Here is a 26,431-nt window from a genome sequence, read left to right as displayed (position 1 = left end):
AAACCCTTCCCTTCTAGATGCATTGCAGGATCATCTAGACAAGACTGTAGCAATAATTCAGACACAGCATGGATTTGTTAAGGGAAAGTCTTGTCTGACAAATTTGATTGGTTATTATGATGTGATTATAAAGGAACTGGATGCAAAAAATAATTTTGATATCATATATTTGGATTTTAGGAGAGCTTTTGACACTGTTGCGCATGGAAGACTATTGTACAGATTGGAGCGGAATGGTATTAAGGGTAAGTTGCTACAATGGATAAAAGGATGGTTAAGTGGGAGAAGACAAAGGGTGGTAATCAATGGGTGTTGGTCTTCATGGACTAATGTTATTAGTGGAGTCCCACAGGGTTCGGTGTTGGGTCCACTGTTGTTTTGTATATTTATCAATGATATTGATGAAGGTATATCAGGCTTAGTGTCGAAGTTTGCAGATGATACAAAGGTTGGCAGGGTTGTTAATGACAGTAATGGCAGTGTGCTACTGCAACAGGATCTAGATAATTTGGGCAGATGGGCTAAGAAGTGGCAACTGAAGTTTAACCTTGACAAATGCAAAGTACTGCATATGGGTAGAAGTAACCCAAGAGAAATGTACCAACTGTGTGGTACTACACTTAAGGTGGTAGAAAATGAAAAAGACCTGGGAGTAATTGTGCAGTCAGATATGAAGTTTTCTGAGCAATGCAGACAGGCTGCCAGGGCAGGTCATGGTTTTTTGTCAATGATATATAGGAATTTTGCCAACAGGGAAAAGGAAGTGATTGTCCCTCTGTAGAAGGCAATGGTCAGGCCACACCTTGAGTACTGCGTACAGGTCTGGAGGCCTCATTTTAGGAAGGATATCGATTTGCTTGAGCGTGTACAGAGAAGGGCAACAAGATTGGTGAGGGAAATGAAGGGATTCTCTTACCAAGAGATGCTTAAGTTCTGCAAATTGCAGTGGCTGGAGACTAGGCACCTGCACGGTGATCTTATTGAGGTGTATAAGGCCTTGAATGGGTTGAGCACGCTGAATTCTGATGGGATCCTTCCACTTGTTCAGATTACGAACCTAAGGGAGCATAAATTCAAATTAAGAAAAGACAGATGTAGAATAGAGGTGCGGAAATTTGCCTTTAGCCAGCGGGTGGATAATTGCTGGAACAAACTTCCATCTGTCGATGTGGAAGTTGATAGGTTGAATAAATTTAAGGAGGAACTGGACAGGCATTTGGAGGGAATGGTGTGATTTTTTTTTTTTTTTTGGCTGATGCTGCATAAGCTCATATGCTTGCTTTCTTGCATCGCATGCCACTACTACTACTACTACCCCTAATGGTAGTTACCTCTTATTAAATCCCACTTGAGCCCACTGTGATCACTGGCACCTAGTGGTTCCTTTATCTGCAGATTCTTAATGCATGAAGAATCACTACTGATTATCAGATCAAGAGTATTACTCCCTCTAGTTGTCTCCCGAATATGCTGATGTAGAAAGCAATCATGCAATAAATTCACAAAAGCCTTGCTAGTGTGTGTGTGACTAACCCACAAATTCCAGTCAATATTGGGAAATTAAAAAAACCTCATTATAAGACTCTCTGATTTACTGGCCCGCTCTATTTCCCTGTACAATTTTTTATTATACTCGTCAGAGTCATTAGGCCCATAACACACTCCTACTCTCAATTTTGATTTCCCAGTTGCTTCTGTCACACTAAACTGACTCCACACTGCACTGTCCAGTGATGTCCACTGTCCATACCTCCTTGGATTTTATGTGTTTCTTAACAAAGAACATAACCCCTCCTCCCTTCCTATCCTTTCTGTACACATTGTACTCCCCAAATTCCAGTTCTGCATTTCTTATATCTATGTGATACCACATCTCTACTATCCCAACAATATCTGCCTTTGATGTTTTGACCAACACCTCAAATTCATCAAATTTATTTACCAAACCCCTAGCATTGGTTTACACACAAGTATACATGCACCCGTTCCTATTCTTAGCTACCCTAACACAAACCATGTGTTTACTTGTACCGCAATGGCTCCCAGCAGTATCTGAAATCCCGTGCATCTTGTTTTCCAGGCTGCTGCTCATTCCAATAGAAGCAGTGCAAGAATCACTTTTACCTCTGCCAGCAGCTACTGTTAATCTATTAGTCCGTGTATCCCCTCCCCAATCTAGCAGTTTTCTGACCCACCTAACACTGCCTTGATAGCATCATAAAATATTCTTGCCACAATAACGGATGCAAATTTTTTTTACAACAGACAACCACTGGCTGGCTGAAGGCAAACCTCTGCAACTGTCCTTCCTCAATTTGAATTTATGCCCCCTCGTGTGTAGTCCTAGCAAGAGAAGGAATGACATCTACATTGGGCTTGCTTACTCCATTCAAAGCCTTAAACACCTTAATCAGATTACCTCAGGTGCATAGTCTCCAGATGCTGCAATTCGCAGAACTGAAATGTCTCTTGGTAAGGAAAGAAGAACCTTTCTTTTTTATGGCTAAATAAACAATTATAGCTGTATTTTGTTGAAGAAAATAAGAATAAATTTGCAGAATTTTTAAAAAATTCCAGTTTCTGTGAAATGAAAAAACAGAGAAAAAACTATGTTATGAACTACGTTATGACAGTGAAGAAGAGGTTAAATTGAATTTTAAAAAAAAAATGGGTTCTCTGTAGTAAATACAGAGAGCTGGTAGTATTCAGGTATAGTAAAAGATAGTAGTCTGATTTTTATGGTTAATGGATATATAATGTAATAATACACACGGGCACTATTATGTAAACCACTCTATTACAATATATTACATTTTTAATACAAATTGCAAATTATCACGTATTTGTTACATTACAGGCACAGCTAGGAAAGTTATGGATATCAAACATAGATACTCCAAGGGTGTTTACCATTAGCACAGTAACACCTAGACATAAAACTTTCATCATTATTCCTGGAAGAGCCTAGAAATAAGTATATATAAATAAATTAGGGTTAAAATCTGCATCTAAATATATTATTTAATCTTTAGGGATTCAAAGTATTTTATTATTTTCTGCGGGCTCCAGGGTTTCCCCTATCCGCCGCTGAAGAGTAACTACATTATTTACAATTTGTGGTATAGTCACACATTTGACCATACTGTATATCCATAACACTCAGTTATTACAATGTGTTGAAGGCACCAGTTTCTACATTAACCTTCACAACTTATACAGCTATATAGATAGTTAAAACCTACCAGTTCGGTTACAATGAGGTCAGACATATATCTTACAATTTATACAATTTAAGATTTACAATTTATGCACCTTATTAGAGGCTGAAGTCCTAGGACACCGTCCACCCAACAGTGATCCTGGCACATTGACTTATATACACTAAACGCTAATATTGCCGTCCAGCTATAAATACAAATAAATTTCCTCATCAGAGGTCCTGTAACAATGTGATTAATATCAAGGTGATATATACAGTGGTAGTACACTTATTACATAATTATTCTCAGTTGGCAAGTCCTTTCCTTCTGCGGAAAGCCTTTTCAGCAAAGTTAGCCAGTGCCTGATAATTTTCCTTACATTCTAAAAACTTGGTGAAGTTATTTACATCATAAACTTCAGTCAATGTCTGAAGTTCAAATCGAATATCTACATAATATTGACATTCTAGGATTACATGTTGGACTGTCTCCTAGGAATGCTATTTTATTTTATTTTATTATTATTAGTAGTGGTAGGAGAATGGTAAACAATGCAAAAGAGCATTGTTTGCCGCACTACACAGCATCAGCCAAAAAAAAAAAAAAAACCAGCAACAACACTACCCACCTGACCATTGTGGCTGAAAGACAATTTTTACGCATCTATCCTGCAGCTATCCTTCTTCAATTAGTCTATGATCCCTTGTGTGCATTCTAACTCTATCCCTTGTTTCAGAGAAAGAGTTAGAATACCATCATCATTAAGTTTACTCCATCCATTTAAAGCCTTAAACACTTCAAATCAAGTCTCCTTGCAAGTGTCTAGTTTCCAAATGCTGCAATCTGTAGAACTAAAGTATTTTGTATTAAGAGTACCCTTTTGAATTCTTGAATAATCTGGTCGCTCTTCTCTGCGCTTGTTCCAAGAGATCCACACCTTTCTTAAATTGAGACTTTCAGACTTGTATACATTACTCAAGATGTGGCACAAGCAACGCCTTATACCAAAGGATAATCATCTCTCTACATCTGCTGGAAAAATTCCTGTATATAATTGAAAAAAACATTAGCTGTCCTGGCAGCCTGCACACTGTTCAAAGAACTTCATATCTCACTGCAGTATAATTGCCTTCCTGTCTAGATGGTTCTGCACTACTTTCTTTACCAGTGATTCCATTATTTTCCCTGGAATATAAGTTAAGCTAGTAGGTCTTTAGTTACCAATATCACCTTTGATCCTCCTTCATTAAATTGGGAGATACATTGACATATCTCCAGCCCATAGAGACCACCCCTGAATCATACAATCATGAGATGCTCTCATGATTGTATGAACACTTATCTCCTTAGCTGCTCCCTTAATATAATTGGATAGATTCCATCCACCTCAAGTGCCTTCATGTTTAGTTTCAATGATTTCCCTTCTACTTTCATCTCAGTTATCACAAACTCATTTGGCTCCCTGTTAGAATTTTATAAACTTCTGGCATCCCCTTCCCTAAAGAATTCCTCATGTGCGAATGTAGATGTTCAAAATACATAAGTTTGTCAGCAACCTGAGCAGGATCATCAGCAGCCAAACCATCAACATCAAGTGGACCAATGTGACTCAACTCCTTCCTTCTACTGTTAATATAAATAAAGACTTTTTTTACTGCTGTTCTTTGCATCCTTTGCTAGAGACTTCTTGTAATCCAAGTTAGCTTGCATAACCTCCCTTGTGACTTGATTGCAGACCAGATTATATCTACCATAGGCATGAGAGAGAGAGAGAGAATCTTTAATGCTCTTCACGGCCAAAAAGCCAGGGGTTTACATTTTCACAGCCTCCCAAAACTTCCGGGAAAATCGAACAATTATTTACAAAAAAAGGTAATTTTACAAATGAAAACATATTTTGATACAAAGGAGAGAACTCCTTACGAGAGTTAAGTTTGAATGAGCTGACTTAACATTGAGATAAGAGCACCAGCTCAATCAGATAGGAACAGATGCAAGGTACACATCAGTCATTGCTGATTAGTCCTACTAGTCATAATTTTTTTCCGGTAAGTCCAGTCAACAGCGAATTTGTTCAGGTCAGCGTCAAGTGCCTGGGTTTTCTTGAACATCTGCTGAGGGAGGAACCTGTCCGAGAGATGGAGTTGTGCTGAATGCGAGTAGAGCTCAGGATTGGCCCTAAGGGCAGCAGGGGGGATCCTTCAGCCACAGGTATCCCAGAATGAAGGTGTTGCAATTATACCTGTTATCACCTTGACTAGGAGGCGTTGGTCGTCGACTAAGGTGGGAAGCCGTGGAATCCCAAGAGAGTTGGCAAGCTGCATGGTATGAATCAGAGCTGGAAGTTTGTGCTTCCTGTTGGCCCACTTTAGAGCCAGAATTCTGTGGCAAAGAGTGGTTTCTTTTATTGACGATGCCGCTGACGCCCAAATTTCAGCAGCATAGAGTAAAGGTGGAAAGATAATTGTTCTTATGTACCTCACGGTTGTCTTTTTATCTCTGATATGAAGGAGATGCTGTTTTGCTATCCACCGGAGTCTTGAAGCACGTGTGAGGAGCATGTCTATGTGGGCATTGAATCAAAGTTGGGAGTCGAATACAACGCCCAGATCACGATGGCTGGACACAATTGGGATGAGGGTGTTGCCAACCGAAGGCTGGAGAGAAGGAGTTTGGTTCAATGAATACACCATGAATTCGGACTTAGCGGGACTGATCTTGAGCCCAAACTGGCAGAGGTAAGATGTGACTGCAATGAGAGTGTTGTTAATTTTCGTTTTTACCAGATCAAGGTCTTGACCAGGGATGATGGGAGTGAGTATCTTGATATCATCTGCATAGCTCAGTAGACATCGAGAATGTGCAACCAGTGGGAAGATAATAGATGAGAACAGAAGGCCGGAAAGGACCCCCTCCTTGTGGGACTCCTGCATTGATGGATCTAGTAAGGGTACGATCTCCTGTATGAAGCTTTATAACTCTGTTATTCAGAAGACAGGAGAGAAAGCATAATATGTTCCCTGTGATCTGGAAGTGGAATTCCAGGAGAGTGAGTAGTTGGTTTACTTGGACGGCATCAAATGCAGGCTCAATGTCTAAGTAAGTAACAGCTAGTTCGTGCCTTTTCTCGAATGCTGACAAGATAGTCTTCATGGTGGCTAGCAGATTGGTGATCGTTGATCTGTTTGGAAGGGAGTAGTGAATTTGGGCTGGATTACTGGGCAAGATCTGCTTGGTGAGGATGGGGAGTAAGGTCTTCTCCAGGAGCTTCAGCAGGCTGGAGGAGTTGGAGATGGGTCGGAAGTGTTTAGGTGTCGATGGCGACTGAACTTTGGCTAAAGGTTTGATGAGATAGTTTTTCCATTGCTGTGGGAAAATCTGGTTCGAGAGTAACTGGTTGAAGATAATTAAAAGTGGCTGAATAATGTGCGGACTTAGGCATTTGAGCATGAATTGGGGAATTCCATCATCACCAGTGGTTGACAAGGCAGGTAGAGAATTGATGGCGACGATCAGCTGTTGTTTTGTGATCTGAATGGTGTTCAACACTTCTTGCTGGGTGGGCTCTGTTAGTAGAGCCAGATCTGAGTTTGGCATAGGATCAACTGATAATTTATATGCATCCCATGCACATTTTACTTCATTGCCATGAGTCTCATTAGTTCATCTGACATCCATTTAGGTCTATGCCTTGAACTCTACCTCTTAGTTGATATAAAAAGCATAGTAGATTCTTTGATAACATCTCTGAATGCTTCCCATTTAGAATTTTCTGTTGGTAACTTCATCAGCTGGTCTCACTGCATAGAATTAAAATTTGCTGTATTCATTTTAAGAAAAGCAAAAGCCCTTTCCCTTGCCTTTGAAAGTAGTTAAATCTTCAGTAAATCCCACATCAATACATTGTGATCACTGCCACCTAGTTGGTCTATTATCTGCGATTCTTAATGCATGAAGGGTTACTACTGATAATCAGATCAAGAGTATTGCTTTTCTTGTTGCTTCTTTAACATGCTTGTGTAGGAAACAAATCATTCAATAAATCCACAAAAGTCTTGCTACTGTGAGAGTAACCTCACAAGGTCCAGTCAATATCTGAAAGTTAAAGTGCCCCATTATAAGACATTCTGAGTTATTGGCCCACTCTATATGTCTGTACACTTGTTTGTAATACTCATCAGAGTCATAAGGCCTATAATATTTGCAAGAATATTTGCTGATGCTATTGAGGCAGTGTTAAGTGGGTTAGAAAACTGCTAGCTTGAGGGAATTCACAGACTAATAGATTAACAGTAGTCGCAGGCAGAGGTGAAAGGGATTCTTGCACTGCTTCTACTGGAACGAGCAGCAGCCTGGGAAGCAGGGTCCTGGGGATTTCAAGAACTTTTGAGAGTAATCAGAGAACAAGTAAATACATGGGCTGTGTTAGGATAATTAAGAGTAAGAACAGGTGCATGCATACTTGCATGTACATAAATGCTAGGAGTATAATAATAAATTTGATGAAGTGCTAGTCATGATATTAAAGGCAGATATTGTTGGGATATCAGAAATACAGATTTGGAATTTGAGGGAGTACAATGTGTACAGACAGGAAAGACAGAATAGGAAGGGAGGAGGGGTTATGCGCTGTTAGTTAAGAAACACAAAATCTAAGGCAGTGCATCCAGTTGACATGGATGGACAGTGCAATGCTGCATCAGTCTGGTGTGACATAAGCATTGGGAAAGCAAAAAGGAGGGTAGGTGTGTGTTATAGGCTTAATGACTCTGATGAGTACAACGAACAATTGTGCAGAGAAATAGTGGGCCAGTAAATCAGAATGTCTTGTAATGTGGGATTTTAACTTTCAAGATATTGACTGGAACTTGTAGATTGGTCACTCGCACGCAAGCAAGACTTTTGTGGATTTCTTGGAGGATTGTTTTCTACAGTAACATGTTCGAGGGACAACCAGAGGAGGGTAATAATCTTGATCTGATTATCAGCAGTGATTATTCTTGCATTAAGAATCTACAGATAAAGGAACCACTAGGTGTCAGTGATCGCAGTATACTGATGTGGGATTTACTTATTAAAGATATAACTACCATCAGGGGTAATGCAAACGTGACTATGGTGGTCTCAGACAGTTTTTAAATTCTATACAGAAGGACCAACTGATGATGTTACCAATATCATACTCTAAATGGGAAGCATTCAAGGGATTAATCTTGGAAGCTACTAGGCTTTTCATACCCATTAAGAAATACTGTTCAAGGTCAATGGATGTCAGATGAACTAAACAGACTTGTGGAAGAGAAAAAAAATGCATGGGATGCATTTAAATTTGATGAATTTGAAGTGCTTAGTCAAGACGTCAAAGGCAGATCTTGTTGGGATATCAGAGACATGGTGTCACACAGATATAAGGAAATGAAGAATTTGAATTTGGGGAGTAGAATGTGTACAGACAGGATAGAAAGGGAGGAGGGATTATGCTATTGGTTAAGAAACACAAAATCTAAGGCAGTGCATCCAATTGATATGGATGGGCAGTGCAATGCTGAGTCAGTCTAGTGTGACATAAGTACTGGGAAACAACATTGAGAGTAGAAGTATGCTATAGACCTAATGACTCTGATGAGTACAATGAACAACTGTACAGAGAAACAGTGGGCCAGTAAATCAGTTTTTTTTGGGGGGGGGTGCTTTATAGCCTTGCTTTCTTGCATCATATGCCTGTACTAATCCTAATACTATTCATGCCTATAAGACACAGGTTGTGACCACATCACTTCATTCCCGTTTTTTGCCTTGCTCAGTGGGATAGCCACATCTCCAGTACTCAGGATGGCAAGTCATCCTGAGTACTGTTCAGATGATTCTTTGAAATGGCAGACCATTGTAAGTGGATGCGCCACATTGGCTTAATGTGTCTTGCAGCGTCATCTTGGCACTATGGAAGCAGTTTCAGGAGAGAGGAACTATTACAAGAAGAACTGGCAAGGTTGCCAAGGGTGAATGATGTCATCAACCAGAACAGACCTATATCTGGCTCTAACAGCAAGATGGACTCGTACAGTGTGCTGTCATTAACTGTCTTTTGAGATTGCTCTGACCACAGATGGAAAATATTTTCAACTGGACTGTGTTAAGAAGGCTCAATTCAAGTGGACTCTATGCAAGGAAGCGAGTGGTTTGTATCCCATTAATCCCAAATCAGCACATAGTTTGTTAAAACTGGTATCCTGAACATGTGACTTGGAGCCCTGACAAATGGGGTACAGTTCTGTTCTCTGATGAGTCCCATTTTAGCCTACAGACAGATTCTACACATTATTTCATCTGACAACAAGGAATGCGGTACCATCCCTCCAATATCAGAAAAAGGGACACTTACAGTGGAGGCAGTGTTCTTTTGTGGGCAGAATAATAATCGATGGTCGCACCCTTCTTCGTGTTTTTGATAGGAATAGCATAACTTTGAACCCTATGTGCAACCGAGAAAAGATCTTTGAACCCTATGTGCAACCCTTATAAATGTCCCTTATACCTGTGTGAAGTTTCTTGATGTTTCCTCATTTCATCATTATTCTATGGTACACCATCATACCAAATTTTGTCCTGGTTCATCACAAGCTGCACAAGTTACACCATGTTTTCTATATATTCTGTTAATTTTGTCAAACATTGTATAATGATAGCTTCTGTAAAAGAACCCAGTTAATTATTTGAAAAATCAACAAATGAATCCTTTCCTCTTTGATCTTAACTAGTGAGAAACAGAGTCACTGTTGTTATTTTCTGTGTAACTGAATATGAAGGAAATGTTACCTTTTGTTTCAATTGAAACCGGTTTCCTATATAATTGGCTTTCATTATTACAATCAATAAATGTCAGGGGGAAAACATTCAATCACCTTGCACTTCACACAGATCAGAATAAGCTGATCTTTGGGTGCAGTCAGCTCTATCTCAATGTATAACTGTGACTGGCACCAAAATTCAAATTATAGATACAAAAGATCTTGAGAGGCCAATATGATTTGGCGTACTGTGTGTATAAAGAAATTTTCAGCAAATATCTATGGATAAGGAATAGGTTAATGTATACATTTTTATCTTTTCAATTTATTTTGGAATTATTATTTAATTGGGCCCCTATTGAATATAAAATTAGACATAAATCATTCAAATTGACAAGATTCAATTACACTAACTGTTTTGCAGAGCCCCTTAGCATCATTATATTATTATAAAATATTTTATAATAACTCTGGACTTACCAAGATTATTTTACTTACTACTACTGAGTACTGACTGGATCCAATGGACCAAGAGTACCTTTTGTTAACTAACATGAAATTTGCCCGAGGTAACAGGTAATTTCGTATGAACTTTAAATTAAATAATTTAAATATTACATTCAATTCTGCCAACATATCAAGTTATCCAACTTGTTTTGTTAAAGATGAGCATTATAAAAAAATTTCCCAACATGAAATATCTGTATAGAAATCATACCATAAATAATATACTGTACTGTTATTAAAAAAAAAAAAAAAAAAAAGGAATTTAAATAAATTTAACAAAAATTAAATCTCACCATATCCCTGACTTTCATCTTGGCACTTTCAAAAATAATAGCATTTGGAGCTGAAGCTACAGGAAACATAAATGCATATGATGTGCAAATTGTAGTGGGCAGTAGCAACAATAGAGGATTCCTATGGATTGCAACAGACTGTGAGAGAAAAGTAAAAATCTTTAATTTGAGACGTTATACCTTTCAAAGTAATTTATGGATAATCCATAAAAAAAAATAATAATAATAAAAAATCTAAAATTGGACATATCTATAAAGTCAATGAAAATTTAGCCCTAAGAAATTTTTAGGGGATTTAAAGAAAATATACAATATTCATTTTTATATATGGGTATTTGCACTTTGCCCCATTTTTTAAAAGACTGGAACAAGAGAAAGGAGCAATAAGGGCCTCCGTAGCCGAGTGGTCAGGAGCGGGAGTGCATAGCACACACTCTTTGAGTAGACTGGGGTTCAAACCCCTGACTGCTGAATACGGTCGATCTGCCAACCCGCACTGGACCAGCATGGCAGATTATGGTCCATTTTCCCTCAGCATGAATTGTTGAGGAGGCTTCCATCCTGCAGTGGGTTGATAATGGCTGCACTTTACCTTTTTTACTACTACTTATGAAATTATGAAAATCTGACTGCCTTTATAAGAATTTTTGCTATATCTTTTAAATCAAAATTAAAAGACAATGATAACACAAAATATGGTAGATTGTTTAATTGTGCACACTTTGGTACGTTAGAGTCCCCACTACTGATATGTTACAGTCTTCACTATATCTGCACTACTTCCAAGTTTCCTGCAGGAGTATCACATTTAAATATTACATGATGCATTAGTATTACTAATGGCAAATGATGCAAGAAAGCAAGATTATACAGCATCAGCAAAAAAAAAAAAAAAAAACCACCCTCACTTGAACATCTCCTTTAATGATTTGCTAATTCCTTCCTTAAATTTATTCAAACTACCCACTTCCACAACACCAGATGGAAGTTTGTTCCAACAATCAACAATCTCTTGCTGAAACCAAATTTTTGCACATTTGTCCAACAATTATCATTTTCAAATTAAGATAAAAAGAGCACTCAAACCTATGTTGGTATAATTAGGTTTATTTCAAAATAGTAAATATGTACATAATGGAGACAAATGTTTTGTAGTATTTTCTTATCACTTCTTCGGTAACTGCAAAGACAGCAATTAAGAGTTATTATTATGGAATTCTTAAAACTTTTTAATAGAATTAAAAGTTTTAGTAAATCAAACAGATCTAATTCGAAGAATTTTGTTTTAAGGTTAATTTTATATAGGCATTATCTCATTGCCAGGTGGTTTGGTGGACAAGAGTCTAAGGGATTATTTTTATATTCTCTATATCATGGTTTACTTGTGCCCTTAGGGTAACAATTCTGCAGGTATTGGCTTAGTGGATAATGGAGAAGATTAACACACATTTAAGGATATGTAATAAAAAAATGTTCTAAATTAAAATAGAATAAAACAAAAAATTAAATAAACTAAATTATATCAGCTAAATAATACTGTTGGAAAACTTTATCATTAAATCTTCTGTTTTTAAGGTGGTTGGTAGGGATTGAGTTGAGTTGAAGTCTGTTGAGTTTGTGTCAAGTCTTGGTTCCTGCAGTGTGTGTGGCACGGTATGGATTCTATAAGATGCTTTATTGTGTTTTGTTCTAATTATAATCATTCTTCCAGCAAAATGTCATGCAGCTGCAACAAAGTTGAAGGAACAAAACTTTGTTGCCGAATATCTCTCTCCAGCATATTCCACACATTGTCAATAAGACTGAGATCAAGTGGATATGGGGGAAAGGGAAGATGATGGAAATTCGTGTCATGTTTTCAAAACCATTCTTGCATGATTTTGGCATGATGTGCTGTTGCATTGTCATCCATAAAGTGACTATCACCTTCAGAATAAAAGAGTAACACTGCAGCGTGGTGCAGTAGATCTGATTCAAAATTCAGGTACTTCCTGGATGACATTCAATCTTCCAGTGGTATCAATGCACCCAATACATGCCAACAAAACATTCCCCATACCATGAAGATTTATCATACCATGATACCACCTCTAGATGTTTGGTTTGTCTTAACAAGGCAAGCAGAGTCTGTGGCTTCATGATGTTTTCACCACTTTCTCTGCCTACCATCAGTGCAAAACAAAGTGTATCTTGATTTGTCTGATTGCATGACTTTCTTCCATTGTCCCACTGTCCAATCACAATGTTCTTGGCACCACTGCAAGCAGATTTTTCTGTTTTTCTCTGAAACACGTGGCTTCCAAATAGGCAGACAACTGCCAATACCCAATTTCTTCAATTCCCTGCACATGGTATGGACAGGTCTGGGCTTGGTTGAATGCAGATGTTAATTTCTGCATACTGGATGTTCTGTTTTCCATATAGTCCTTCTTAGATATGATAATGTCTCTCTTGAAGTATTGTTTACTGCCACATTTATGCCTTTGAGATGTGGAAGAACTGCTTGCTTCAAGTCATTAAAAACCTTTGAGATGGATGCTTTTGAGAAACCAGTTATGTCTTTCCTTTCTTGAATCATAGCTCCTGCTAAACGTGCACCAACAATAAGACCTTTTTTAAAGTTTGATAGATTATGCATTTTACCAATTCTGGCTTAAGGATTACTGCAGTTGAACAGCCTGTGCAGGCTTTGTACTCAGTGAGGCAACAGGTCATCACCTCACATCACAGTTTTCTTTGAAACTGTGATTTGAGGTTTGTATTTTTTTTGGCCAGTGTGTGTATTTTCAAGAAGTCAGGGATAGGCACCTCCGTTGCCAGGTGGGCAGGAGCAGCAGTGCATAGCACATGCTTCTTGATTAGACCGGGGTTTGAGCCCATGACAACCAAATACGAAGGATGCGGAAAGGTCAGGAAATGACCACAGCATATCCCCTGAGCAATATGGCCTTAGTTGCTAATGCTCCTAAAAACCAAATAATATATAAGTCAGGGATAAAATTGTATGAGAAAAAATGTCTGAATGGACATTCTTTTTTTGTCGGGAGTATATTGGAAAAGATCAAAATGAATGGCTTCTCGCAGTTATCAACTCTTAGATTAGTACTTACACAATCTGTGAATACAGAAATTAAAAAGCAAGAAAGCTGTAGAAAGCATAAGGAAATTAGGCTTTGTCTGTTTTGTTCAGTTTGAATGTGTCATCCACATTACATAAATTTAATTTTAACTTGCTGTGGCTATTCCCCCCCCCCCCGACACATTTCAGCTTCTGATTTTCTAAATCAGCAATAGCGACTGTTTCCACGATGTCCGACATAAAAATGTTGGCTTTTGTAGTTGCATTAGTAAAATCAAATTTATTTTTGTATTAGAAACAAATTGCAGCAAAGGAATATATATATATATATATACACGCACACTTATATTTGAATAATGTTTGAAATAATTGAAAACTGAATCTTTCATAATAAAAATAAAAACATAAAGCAAACATCAGAGGCAACAAAAAGCATATTCCTCTACATGATGCTTGAAATATAAAAGTAAAGTAAATTAGAATGATAATTAAAAATTAAAATAATGCCATAGCATGGCAAGACAGAAGAGTGAAAATAATCAAAATTAAACATAATAATAAAACCAACAGGGAGGGAAGAGAAGGGTAACAAGAGTAAAAATATTGCAGCAGAAACTCTTCAAAATAATTTAGAAATTCTAAATACAAAATATAATAATCAATTAAATTTTGAAAGCCAATTAAATAGAAATTTAACGGCACCCTCTCTGACGGGTACCAAGTCCAAATTTTATGTGAAATATCACCAGCAGAGAAGTAAATCAACTACAATAAAATAAAACAAAAATAAACCAAAAAATAGACTGACCATTATGCCCCATCTCAACAGAGGACCACAAGGCCAATAATGGTCAAGGAATCGCTGCATTTCGATCACAAGACAAATCACCGCAAAGACGAGTCAATCAAAAGATCAGTCTGCCATCCGATCCCCAGATCGAACCGCCAATGCAGAAAACTTGAATAATGGTGGTCCTGATGCAGCAAAAATTAAAAATAGGACAGATACAAGCACTCCAATGCAAAGCCACCCCACTGACAAAAAGTAATCTTAACCAGATTATATAGATGAATAATGAACTATGGATGGCAGCACAGGCGTAGCATTAGCAAATCAGCCCACTTCTGTCATGTGATATACTTATATTTGAATAATGTTTGAAATAATTGAAAACTGAATCTTTCATAATAAAAAGATAAAGCAAACATCAGAGAAGTAAACATTTGAGAAGTAAATCAACTACAATAAAATAAAACAAAAAATAGACTGACCATTATGCCCCATCTCAGCAGAGGACCACAAGTGCTAAATTATTTTGGAGAGTTTTTGCTGCAATATTTTTACTCTTGTTACCCTTCTCTTCTCTCCCTGTTGGTTTGATCATTATGTTTAATTTTGACTATTTTCGCTTTACTGTCTTGCATGCTACTGGCATTATTTTTATTATTGTTTTTTAACTATCATTCTAATTTACTTTACTTATATATATATATCAACACCAATAAAGTATGTATATATAACTCCAGGATATTAGCTGTCTCTAAGTTTTTATCAGCTAAGTCTCTCCTGTGTTTGAGCTTAACTGTACCAGCTTGTTCTTTCATATCAATATATTAATTAAATATTTTATGTGGTGAAGTGTTTTTCATAAATTTTTTTATTTGTAGTATTTCCATGTAATGTCTTTCTCAAGTTTCATTTCCTAATTCAGTATCTATAGCTGATAATTTTAGTTCACTGCTGTTTCACAGTTCACAACGCCACATTAAGTTACTATAGTTGCCTTTCACAATTTTAAATAATTTACACTCAAAATAATATAACAATATCAGTTACATTCCAAGCCGTCAAGTTATACTGTCTCTGTGAAATGATAATTGACATATCAATTACCATCCATTTTAAAAAGGTTTGAGTTAAAATCTAATCAAGGATAATATGGAAAATGCCTTGAAAGTACCTGAATTTTTATTCAGGTACTTTCAAGCAGGACTAAGTTAGCTTGCCTCATCAGTACTGAATTTTTCCCCAGTTTTTCATCCTGAAAATATGCAAAACAGCCTTACAACACACATGTAGATAAAATTGGACTGAAACTAATTTGTACCTTGACCATTACAAGAACTTTTTCCAGAGATTTTGCCACTCGGTGCAGAGACTGGATATTCTAAAGAGGTCCTGTAGTTCCTCTTCGTAGAACAGAGAATCCATGCAATAGTTTCTCTTAAAAACAGTACTTGGATTTGTTGAATTAAATAGTATTCATAATTAGTTATGATATATTAATTAAAAATACTGTAATTAGTAATTAAAATGCACATACTAATAGGATAAGCATCATTTCAAATAATTATGTATTTATGTTAAGTGCGATATCATTTATTACTTACCAAATGGGCAATTACAGGGAATACTATAGTGGCCACAGCAGTATTTCCTGCTAACTCTATTAATATTAAAACAATTACACACAAAATTACAGATAATGCTACTGGAGGTACATTTTGAAGGTGAGAAAGCGTCTTCCCAATCCATATAGCAAACCCAGATTGCTGGAAATACAAATAAAAACAAACAGAATTGCAATTTGCTATAAGAATAATTATTTCTGAAAGTATAGCAACCTATAAAGTGAAATAAAGAATATTTTATTACAGCAAAACTTTATTTTAACACATTCACTGCTTCATTATGCAAATATGTGGCATCAGATTTTTAATTCACTTGGAGTGGGGGGGGGAATCACTCTACTTTTACAACTTTTTCTCTCAATTTGACAGAAAAAAGAACTGGATATTTTTTATCAACCGGAGGCTGATTAATTCAGGTATAGTGAGAAGAAAGCTCTGCCCTTTCCAATCCAGATGGAATTAATCCTGTGGTTTTCAATCCCAGGTGAAAGCAGTCATCGGAAAAGCCAGCAACAAAGTGTTAACAGACTATTATTATTATCAGTCATATGGTGCAAGGAAGCATGAGGCTTTTGCTGCACCATCCAAAAAAAAAAAATTTCTGAGTTACCCCTGAGAGAGAGAGAAAGAGAGAGAGAGAGAGAGAGAGAGAGAGAGAGAGAGAGAGAAAACAAGAGCCAGAAGTAGAGGGAATCACAAGAAAGAGAAGAATGATGATATCCAGCTCAGGACCCTGGGTGTGCCAAGCCCATACTCACCAGATGTGAGCCCCTGGGATTAATTAGCATTAGCATTAGTAGAGGCACATGATGCAAGAAAGCAAAATTATACAGCATCAGCCAAAAAGAAAAAAAAAAAAAAACCTTCCCATTTCACTGACCCATTCATTTCAAATTTGTCTAGTCCTGCCTTGAATTTATTTAAGCTATAAACTTCCACAACAACAGATGAAAGTTTGTAACATCAACTACCCGCTGGCTAAAGGCAAATTTTCGCACATCTGTTCTACAACTGTCTTTCCTCAGTTTGAATCTATGCCCCCTCAGGTTTGTAATCTGAGCAAGAGGAAGAATCCCATCAGCACTGAGCCTGCTCAATCCATTCAAGGCCTTAAACACCTTAATCAGATAATCTCGCAGGTGCCTAATTTCCAGAAGCTACAATTTGCAGAACTTAAGCCTTTCTTCATAAGAGCACCCCTTTGTTCCCTTCACCAGTCTTGTTACCCTTCTCTGTACTTGTTCTAGCAAATCTACATCCTTCATAAGATGAGGCTTCCAGACCTGTATGCAGTAGTCAAGGTGTGGCCTGACCATTGCCTTATACAAGGGGATTATCACCTCCTTATCCCTGCTAGCAAAATTCCTATATATCATTGACCCCATGACCTACTCTGGCAGTGTCTGCACTGCTCAGAAAACTTCATATCTGACTGCACAAATACCCCCAGGTCTCTTTCATTCTTCACTACACTGAGTGTAACACCACCCAGTTGATACATTTCTCTGGGGTTACTGCTACCATATGCAGTACTTTGCATTTGTCAATGTTAAACTTCAGTTGCAGCTTCTCAGCCCATCTGCTCAACTTTTCCAGATCCTGTTGCAGTAGCATACTAGCATTACTGTCATTAACAACCCTGCCAACCTTTGTATCATCTGCAAACTTGGACATGAAGCCTGATATACCTTCATCAATATCATTGATAAATATACAAAACAACAATGGGTCCAACACCAAACTCTGAGGGACACCACTAATAACATTAGTCCACGTAGAGCAGTATCCACTGATTATCACTCTCTGTCTTCTCCCACTCAACCATCCTTTTATCTATTGTAGCAACTTGCCCTTAATGCCATACTGCTCCAATTTGTACAGCATTCTTCCATGTGCAACAATATCAAAAGCTTTCCTGAAATTCAAGTATATGATATCAAAATTATTTTTTACGTTCAGTTCCTTTGTGACTGCATCATAGTATCCAATCAAATTTGTCAGACAAGACCTCCCTTTAACAAACCCATGCTGTGTTTTAACTATTACTGCAGTCTTGTCTAGATGATCCTGCAATGATTCTTTAACCAGTAACTCCATTATTTTCCCCACAGGTCTATAGTTACTTGTGTTGCCTTTTGAATCCCCTTTGTGAATTGGTGATATATTTGCACATCTCCAGTCTGTGGGGACTTCCTCCGAGTCCAAGGATGCTCTCATAATTATGGCTAAGGGTTTGCTTACTTCCTTTGCCACCTCCTTTAATATAACTGGATAGATCCCATCTACCCCAGGTGCCTTTCTTATGTTTAACTTGAACAATTTCTTCTCCACTTTGCTAATGTAGGGGATAAGGCCTGTCTGTCAAATCTGATGAAATATTAAGCTCAAACAATATATATATATTTGCCAAAGTGATAATGCTTAGAATGTTATGAAAAAGTGTAATGAAAAAGTGCTGTACTATGAAATAAAAAATATTAAATGTTATAATAACTGTATTTTAATGCACTTATTGTGTGGAGTAGAGAAGCTTGAAATTTTTCTGTGTGACAAAGTGGCACTGGAAACTCTGGCTAAACCTTATTAAGAGTCTGAAGTCTTGAGTAGCTTCAGTGGAGTTTCAGATGACTCCCTACTGATGTCTGACACATTAGTAGCTGATGGAAGATGATGACAAGGATATTCATGGCTCCCTGGCTGTCTGTTTTATTTTTAATGATAAATCTAATTAGCATGAATAATCAAAATAAATGCTAAAACTCTAACAAAAATAAATGGAGAACCCAAAGGCAACCTATTTTTTGCAAGTTTCTCTTTTCTCTGATTAATTTATTTTATTAACTGTATTCTTTTACCTTTTTAGGCTTCTTATCAAAATTTGGAAGAAGAACTCAATAACTCAAAGCAATTGCCTACAAAACTGTTTTAGTAGCATTTTATATTTGTGGGACAGCAGCAGAAGTTTCCTTCAACTCCTCTTAATCTCTTTTGTGGGGGCATAAAACTCTGTAGGGCCGGTCAACACATATAGTGTGTGGCATAGTGTATTGTATTGCTATGTTGTGCTTCATAACTGGCCTCTTAACTACCAAGGAACAGCAACTACAGAAAGCATGGTGAGAGCTGCTACCTAGTACTTGACCCTTGCCACAAGGAGGCAGGGCATCTGTCATACATAATGCTCAGAGCATTATGCATTACAGGTGTAAAACATAATGCTCAGAGCAGGCCCGCTATGCAACAAGCCAAGGGCAAAGGGAAAAAAATGCTCTCTCAGGGCTCACCATTTGCTTCCTTGGGTGAGAAATGAGCCCCAACAGAGCACTTTTTGTGTGTGACTTTAAATAAGTAGTATAGGAGGGATGGGACAGGACAGATGCCATGTAGGCAGGAAGTATCATGCATTGAGTATGGGAGGCCACAGCACAACAGGTTTCCACACAGGGCATCAAGGGCTCAGTATCTGTAAGCTGAAGAAAAGGAGTGGTGTATCGTGTTTCCTGCTCTAAGTGACAGGAGCCACAGAGCCAGCAGTTCCCACACCAGGTACAAGAAGCCTGGTGTCAGTATGATCAAGTTAGGTAGTGGACGAATCCCACAGTGAGCACAGGAAGCCACAGTATCAGTCAAATCCCACACCAGGCACAATGAGCCCCAGTGTCCACAAATGGTTTTGTATCACAAGGTGAATCTTGTACAAAGTGTCAGCAAATCCCACATTGGTCTCCTTGCACCTGATGTCTGAAGTGGTGAGCAGCAGTAACTGTAGGATCCTGCAATAGGAGCCTCAGTGCCAACAAAATACTATGCGGGAAGTACTGGTAGTCCTCATGCCAGCAAAGCCTCTTCTCAGTGGATTGGGATTTCAGGACTCCCAGCAAGGGACAAATATGATCAGAGGGAGCAACCCACACAGGCATGTGGGGTACTCCAGTGTTAGCAAGATGACATCCCAGGTCAAAGAAGACCCTTCTCATAAATGCAGGGATAGCAAGAAAATTAAAAGAATTCCATAATGGGGTATAAGGTCCACCAGTGTCAGCAGAAAGTAGGTTATCCTACTCCAAAATGAGATTTACATGGTGAAGTTGGGAGCCAGGTTGGCTAAGGAAGTGGGCTGGTGATTAGGTCAAATAGTGTGAAGAGTTTGGTGATGTCTGGATTGCTAAATCTAAAAGGCCTGGTGTGCAGAGTCCAGGAAGAGATTGTAATTTCCTTAGTCAGTGAGGAAGAGATGCTCTTGTTTCATAGGAAATCTCCTAATAAAGTTGAGAGAGAGCACTTCTGGGCACATTGTAGTGTGAGCAGTCATACAATATGTGGGCCTAGTACTCACCTCTAAGGAAATTACAACAGAGATTGTAATTTCCTTAGTCAGTGAGGAAGAGATGCTCTTGTTTCATAGGAAATCTCCTAATAAAGTTGAGAGAGCACTTCTGGGCACATTGTAGTGTGAGCAGTCATACAATATGTGGGCCTAGTACTCACCTCTCCAGAGGAACAGCAGAAGTTGTCTGTAAGACTGAGAGAGAGAGAGAAACAGACAGAGAGCAACTTGACATTGAAGAAGCTGATATGTAGTCTGGGGGAAGGTCTTAGGGTCAATTATGGTGACTCAAATTATTATTATTTTAGCCACATGGTGCAAGGAAGGCTGAGGCTTTTGCTGTGCCAGCCAAAAAAAAAAAAAAAAAAAAATTTCTGAGTTACCCCTGAGAGAGAGAGAGAAAATCAGAATTTACTTTATAGTAGGGCCTTTAGATAAATTGGGCTTGGATAGCATGTTTCTCTTGACATATATCATTTGTTGAGGTCAGTTCCAAGAATTTTGGTCTGGATATGTTTTCTGAGGCCCATGATTTGGTAGTTGTTGGCGCATCGGCTTCTGTGGCCATATTGCACCTCCCAAGGTTTTTGCAGTACTTTGATCCAAGCCCGAGGCGGGAATCGAACCCGCGACCTTTGGGTTGCCGGGCAGATACTTTACCCACTCGGCTAGCCCGGTCGGCCTCTGAGGCCCATGAAGGTGATTTATAAGTCGATCAGGAATGTGCCTGCAATAACCTGTAGGGTTGGAGCAGAGATTGTCCAGCATGCCATAGTGATAACCAAGGGTATTCAGCCACTGGAGGTTTTATTAAAGTTTCTGTAAGCTAGCTGCTTTGGTAGTGTTCCACTTAAAATAAATAAAATAAAGTAACAAGGAGAAAAAAGTAACAGAAGTGTAAATATCACATGAAGATAGCCTTAGATACAGAAATTAATATAAAGGCTCTTAGATTTTCTTTCTTTTTTTTTTTTTTTTTTTTGTTGCATATAACTGACAGAGATTGCTCCCTTGCTGCTTGAAAGTTGCAGAAAAGGGCTTCTGTGACCATGGAACACCTTAAATTGTCCTAAATTTAATGCAAAAAAACAATGAAGAAAATACATTATGATTACAGATTATTATAGAATGACAAAAGTATATCAAATTAGGGGGGGGGGGCTAAATGATTTTGTGATAACTGAGAGGAAAGTCAAAGAGAAATCATAAAAATTATGAAAAAAGCCAGTTTCCTGAACAATTTGTATAACCCAGACCCTACTAGTGCCCATTTTATTCACAGATATGTGAAACAGCTATACAGAAATTAAAATGGTAAAAGAAATGAAGTTGTGGCTGTATAAACCCCAGAAAAAATTTTTCAATTGCCCATTATCTATCAAGCACACTCTGTTCTGCGAGTTTTTTTTTTTATAATGCAATGCTAACAATATGGCTCAGGGTTCACACCGTCCCTCAATTCAGAAAGCAATAACAATTTATTTTCAAAGGAATGGCAACTCCTCTATCCTTGTGTAGCTGTCTTATAGTTTTGCATATGCTGTTAGGGTCTGATGTCTAGAAATATTAGCCAAAATACCATCCTTTTCTGTCAATAATTAAAAAAAAAGTAAAGTGCATTCATTATCAACCCACTGTAGGATGGAAGCCTCCTCAACAATTCATGCTGAGGGAAATGGACCATAATCTGCCACGCTGGTCCAGAGCGGGTTGGCAGATCGACCGTATTCAGCAGTCAGGGGCTTGAACCCCGGTCTACTCAAAGAGTGTGTGCTACTGCACTCCCGCTCCTGACCACTCGGCTACGGAGGCCAGTCCTGTCAATAATTAGTAATCTGTAAATGTTTACATGTATGGTATATAGTTTATACGTACAATACAGATAAACGTGAACTATAATCAGGTCTGCCATAGAACAATAATGCAGCCAATCATAGAAAACTCAGTGATAGTAGCCTACTATGAAATGAATCTCTACCTGTTAGCTAAAAAATAAAAGCACGGCTATTTAAAAGCCTGGTTATTTCTAGATCTCACAAAAACTGATAGCCATCATTTTTTTAAAGTTTAATTTTTTTTCACAGGCTAGTGATATTAGAGCAGTTTTGCCAACATTGTGCTGCAAAGGTGATCCGATCCAATTAAGTGTTACAACTTTATGTATTTAATATAAAACAGAAGATGAATGACTTCAGAAGTAAATGTGATAAATTGTGGATTGGCAGCCAGCAAACTTGCTATTGTGGGTTTATAATATTAGGATTTATTCATAGCGGTTAAAGGTCTGTTGGCTGCCAGAATAATACACAGATAATAAGCTGCTAAGTTCTTGAAAGCATTAAAGCATTAAGTTAAATATTATTTACTTAATGCTTTCACACATGGGGCAAAACACCTAATACCTAATCTATATACTTATGTTCCGGGTAAAATAATGGAGTCACTGGTTAAAGATGCATTGCAGGATCATCTAGACAAGACTGCAGCAATAATTCAGACACAGCATGGGTTTGTTAAGGGAAAGTCTTGTCTGACAAATTTGATAGGATATTATGATGTGGTTACAAAGGAACTGGATGCGAAAAATAATTTTGATATCATATACTTGGATTTCAGGAAAGCTTTTGACACTGTTGCGCATGGAAGACTATTGTACAAATTGGAGCAGAATGGTATTAAGGGTAAGTTGCTCCAATGGATAAAAGGATGGTTAAGTGCTAGAAGACAGAGGGTGGTAATCAATGGGTGCTGCTCTTCTTGGACTAATGTTATTAGTGGAGTCCCACAGGGTTCAGTGTTAGGTCCACTGTTGTTTTGTATATTTATCAATATACAAAACAACAGTGTGCTACTGCAACAGGATCTAGATAATTTGGGCAGATGGACTAAGAAGTGGCAACTGAAGTTTAACCTTGACAAATGCAAAGTACTACATATGGGTAGAAGTAACCCCAGAGAAACGTACCAACTGTGTGGTACTACACTTAAGGTGGTAGAAAATGAAAAAGACCTGGGAGTAATTGTGCAGGCAGATATGAAGTTTTCTGAGCAATGCAGACAGGCTGCCAGGGCAGGTCATGGGGTTTTGTCAATGATATATAGGAATTTTGCTAGCAGGGAAAAGGAGGTGATTATCCCTCTGTATAAGGCAATGGTCAGGCCATAGCTTGAGTACTGCGTACAGGTCTGGAGGCCTCATTTTAGGAAGGATGTAGATTTACTTGAGCGTGTACAGAGAAGGGCAACAAGATTGGCGAGGGGAATGAAGGGATCCTCTTACCAAGAGAGGCTTAAGTTCTGCAAATTGCAGTGGCTGGAGACTAGGCACCTGCGCGGTGATCTGATTGAGGTATATAAGGCCTTGAATGGGTTGAGCACGCTGAATTCTGATGGGATCCTTCCACTTGTTCAGATTACGAATCTAAGGGGGCATAAATTCAAATTAAGAAAAGACAGATGTAGAATAGATGTGCGGAAATTTTTCTTTAGCCAGCGGGTGGTTAATTGCTGGAACAAACTTCCATCTGTCGTTGTGGAAGTTGATAGGTTGAATAAATTTAAGGAGGAACTGGACAGGCATTTGGAGGGAATGGTGTGATTTTTTTTTTTTTTTTTTTTTGGCTGATGCTGCATAAGCTCATACATTTGCTTTCTTGCATCACATGCCACTACTACTACTACTACTATATAGGTGTGTGTGTGTGTGTGTGCGTGTATGTGTGTTATGGGGGTTTAGGGGAGCATAAGCTGCCGGGGCTATAGTGCACCTCTATATAGAAGTGACTAATCTGTTAGGTAAAGAATGTGGATATGCAAGTCCTGCCTTTCATCAGTGCTTTGAAGGTCCTGGGCCTGGTCTTTCAACATATGTACCTTTCTCTTCCCACTGTGGCCAAAAATGATGAATTAGACCCCTCATGTCCAATTCCAGCAATATCCTAGAATGGCATTCTGTCCTCTCATGGGAGGATGGAGGACACTCCATCCTCTCTTGAAATTTGCTAATTGGGTTACACATTCAGCAGTTATGAAAGTTCTTTGTTTTGGACTTTGAAAATTTTATGCCTCAGAGGAAGCTCTTAAGCAACTAACAGCTAATTTACCCTTTAAATTATTTGTTTTTTTTTAGTATAAATTATTTATTTTAAATTAGTTTTCAACTTAGTTTCATTGCAAAATTTTATCAAATTTGTAAGCTTTCTGAGCAGCAGTTAAACTTTATTTTAAATAAATCTTTATTCACACACAGAGAGCAATATTTATTTTCCTAAATTTTTACTACATTATTCTAAAAATGACCTTAACCCCCCCCCTTTTAAAAAATATATTTAAAAAAAGAAGGGTTAAAGTTGGGGGGAGACACATTATTATGAAAGTATGGTATTCAAATATGGTAATACAGATTTGAATATTCAATTAAAATTAGTGAAAAAATATATTAAAAAATATTAAAATATAATGTAGGATATCTTATTTATTACCTGGCATGGTTTTAACTCCTCATATATGTATGGATTAAAACCATGGCATGGTTTTAATCCATACATATACTGAAATATCTTCATTTTAATTTCATTTAGTTAAATTTAGCAAAATAAGATTTAACCTTGGCCCCCTCTGCAAGTGAAAATCCTCCACCAAGTAAAATGAGAACACCCCAGGCCATCTTCTGCTCAGCAACTTTCCACTCAAGTAATACAGGACTTTTCCCACCTTCTTTAGGTCTTGCAGGAATAATGAAAAGCAAAGTAGCTACAGCCAAAGTAGAAGTTGCATCGGTAATATTGCTATTATGACAAAAAAAAAAAAAAAAATTACTCGCTTACATACATGTGTGTATATACAGGGTGTCTCAAAAATATTGGTACAAACGTTTATGGGAGGTAGGTAACATCTAAAGGAATGTGAATCGCATAGGAACCCATAACCGGAAATGTCACGGGAAAGTAGTAGCAGAGGCACAATAAGCAGAAATGACACAAGACAGTAATTAGTGGCAAACATTTATTTGACATAATATTAACAATGGAGTGCGAGATGGATGCATTTCATGATGTTACAACAGATGCTCGAAGGTTCCACCACGAGACCTGATGCATGCGTGACACCGACGCAGCATGGATTGGTGGACACGGTTGTTTGTTTGTTGGTTTGTTATTTGGTTTTTAGGAGCATTAGCAACTAAGGCCATATTGCTCTGGGATATGCAGTGGTCATTCCCTGACCTTTCCGCATCCTCCGTATTTGGTTGTGATGGGCTCGAACCCCGGTCTAATCAAGAAGAAGCGTGTGCTACGCACTGCTACTCCTTCCCACCTGGCTACGGAGGCGCCTGGCAGACACGGTCGAACACACCTGGAGTTTCTTTGACAGTAGCAGCAGCGTAGACTAGTCTCGCCACGAGATCCATTTCCGTCTCCACAGGCGATTCTGACACAATAGATTTGAGGACCCCCACAGAAAGAAATCAAGGCTTGATAAATCAGGTGAGCGTGGGGGCCAGGCAACGGGTCCACCACGGCCAATCCATCGACGCCCAAAACGCCTGTTCAAATGGTCACGAACACACCTTCCATAATGGGCAGGCGTCCTGTCATGTTGAAACCAAATGTTGCGTCTCACATTTGCTGGAACATTGTCAAGTAACCCTGGTAGAACTTGTTTAAGAAAGATCCGATATTTAGCGGAGTTCATGCAGGATGGTAACAGTTATGGGCCGACTAAGCAGTGACCCACCGACCATACCTGCCCACACATTTATTGTGAAGCGATGTTGTGTCGCATGGGGGTGCACGCAGTGTGGGTTGTCATGAGCCCACACATAA

At 38.2% G+C, this 26,431-nt stretch overlaps 1 protein-coding gene across 1 annotated transcript in view; it reads right to left on the bottom strand.

Annotated features, from left to right (window-relative positions):
* Positions 1 to 2,835: 2,835 nt before the first annotated feature.
* Positions 2,836 to 26,431, bottom strand: part of LOC150080217 (Na(+)/citrate cotransporter-like) — a 130,384-nt gene continuing 106,788 nt past the window's right edge. The window contains exons 9-12 of the mRNA XM_090380648.1: positions 25,213 to 25,393; positions 16,259 to 16,492; positions 10,789 to 10,926; positions 2,836 to 2,964 (exon numbers count right to left, since the gene is read on the bottom strand). Of these exons, the coding sequence (XP_090236774.1) occupies positions 2,836 to 2,964; positions 10,789 to 10,926; positions 16,259 to 16,492; positions 25,213 to 25,393 (682 nt within the window). The remainder of the gene's footprint in view (positions 2,965 to 10,788; positions 10,927 to 16,258; positions 16,493 to 25,212; positions 25,394 to 26,431) is intronic.

The sequence above is a fragment of the Mastigoproctus giganteus genome, chromosome 9 (assembly GCF_048544385.1).
Source record: "Mastigoproctus giganteus isolate SK-2022 chromosome 9, ASM4854438v1, whole genome shotgun sequence".
In the NCBI taxonomy this organism is placed as follows: domain Eukaryota; kingdom Metazoa; phylum Arthropoda; class Arachnida; order Uropygi; family Thelyphonidae; genus Mastigoproctus; species Mastigoproctus giganteus.
Note: the sequence above shows the minus strand (reverse complement) of the source record. Positions and strands in the feature narration are given on the sequence as shown.